Raw genomic sequence first — 1,403 nt, 5'->3', positions numbered from 1 at the left:
CGTTCCACTACCTGCATCTTCCCCACTTACTAGCATCGTTTCCACCTACCCTGCATCTCCCCACAACAGTATCGTTCCACTACCCCGCATCTCACCACAACAGTATCGATCCACCACCCCGCATCTCCCCACTACAGTATCGTTCCCCTGCATCTCCCCACAACAGCATCGTTCCACTACCCTGCATCTCCCCACAACAGCATCGTTCCACTACCCCGCATCTCACCACAACAGTATCGTTCCACTACCCAGCATCTCCCCACAACAGCATCGTTCCACTACCCTGCATCTCCCCACTACAGTATCGTTCCCCTGCATCTCCCCACTACCCTGCATCTCCCCACTACAGTATCGTTCCCCTGCATCTCCCCACAACAGTATCGTTCCACTACCCTGCATCTCACCATGACTTTGAAGGGGCTCTTGGGGATGTTCTCCCCTCCAAAGCGTACGTATATGACATAGTTCCCGGGGGTCGGGGCGGTGTAGAAGATATCGAATGTTCCGTCCTCGTTCTGGATGACATCAGCCTCCACCTCCGTCCCATCCGGCGTCACCACGATACATGTCACCTTCCCCTTCCCAGCTGCCTTAGCGTTCACCACAAAGCCCACCTCCTCCCCGACCGCGATGATGGGGGCAATACCGGGACCTGGTAAGATAAACAGATAAAAGATAAGTCTGGATAAGAAAGCGTAACTGAGAAGGCCAGAAGAACATCAGGCCTTTCTAATTGTATGATTTGATTCTATGTATTTATGTGGCAGCAGCAACACTCTTTTAAAACGTCCACGATACATTTCCCACCGGGAGAATAAGTTATATCTTATCAGTCTGGAAGGAGCAGTGTGTAACGCCACATTACCGCCACAGGGTTTAACACTGGTGCTTGGACTACAGACAGACTACTGTGTTTCCACCTTTAAGCCCAAAGAGGGCCGTAGTTAACATCATTTCCTCTCCCCCAAAAACAAGCAAAATGTATAAAATGTCCTTTGGAATTTGCGATGCTCCGTGATTGGATGAGCACCCACCCATGACATAGTATATTCCAAAGCACATGACGACTCACTCACCGGTGACTGTGCACTTGCTGGCGTCTCCTGAGGAAGTGGCTCTGACCCGGTAGGGCGAGGCAGGGATCTCATCTCCTCCGTACTTTATCACGATGGTGTAACGCCCCACCTTGTCAGGGACGTACGACACCAGGTATGTCCCGTCACGGTTGTCCTGGATACCAACCCTCTTCGGCTTCCCATCTTGGTCCTGAGGAAACAAGGTTTCAGACGTACAAGTTACACGCCGACACGTCATCCTGCCTGTACAAGTTACACGCCGACACGTCATCCTGCCTGTACAAGTTACACGCCGACACGTCATCCTGCCTGTACAAGTTACACGCC

At 51.9% G+C, this 1,403-nt stretch overlaps 1 protein-coding gene across 1 annotated transcript in view; it reads right to left on the bottom strand.

Moving 5' to 3' along the window:
• The window catches only part of LOC112072697 (filamin-B-like), a 131,531-nt gene that overhangs the window by 35,313 nt on the left and 94,815 nt on the right, over window positions 1-1,403 (bottom strand). Inside the window, 2 exon segments of the mRNA XM_070439893.1 lie at window positions 405-652; window positions 1,077-1,348. Of these exon segments, the coding sequence (XP_070295994.1) occupies window positions 405-652; window positions 1,077-1,348 (520 nt within the window).

Source organism: Salvelinus sp. IW2-2015, unplaced genomic scaffold (assembly GCF_002910315.2).
Source record: "Salvelinus sp. IW2-2015 unplaced genomic scaffold, ASM291031v2 Un_scaffold2005, whole genome shotgun sequence".
NCBI lineage: Eukaryota > Metazoa > Chordata > Actinopteri > Salmoniformes > Salmonidae > Salvelinus > Salvelinus sp. IW2-2015.
Note: the sequence above shows the minus strand (reverse complement) of the source record. Positions and strands in the feature narration are given on the sequence as shown.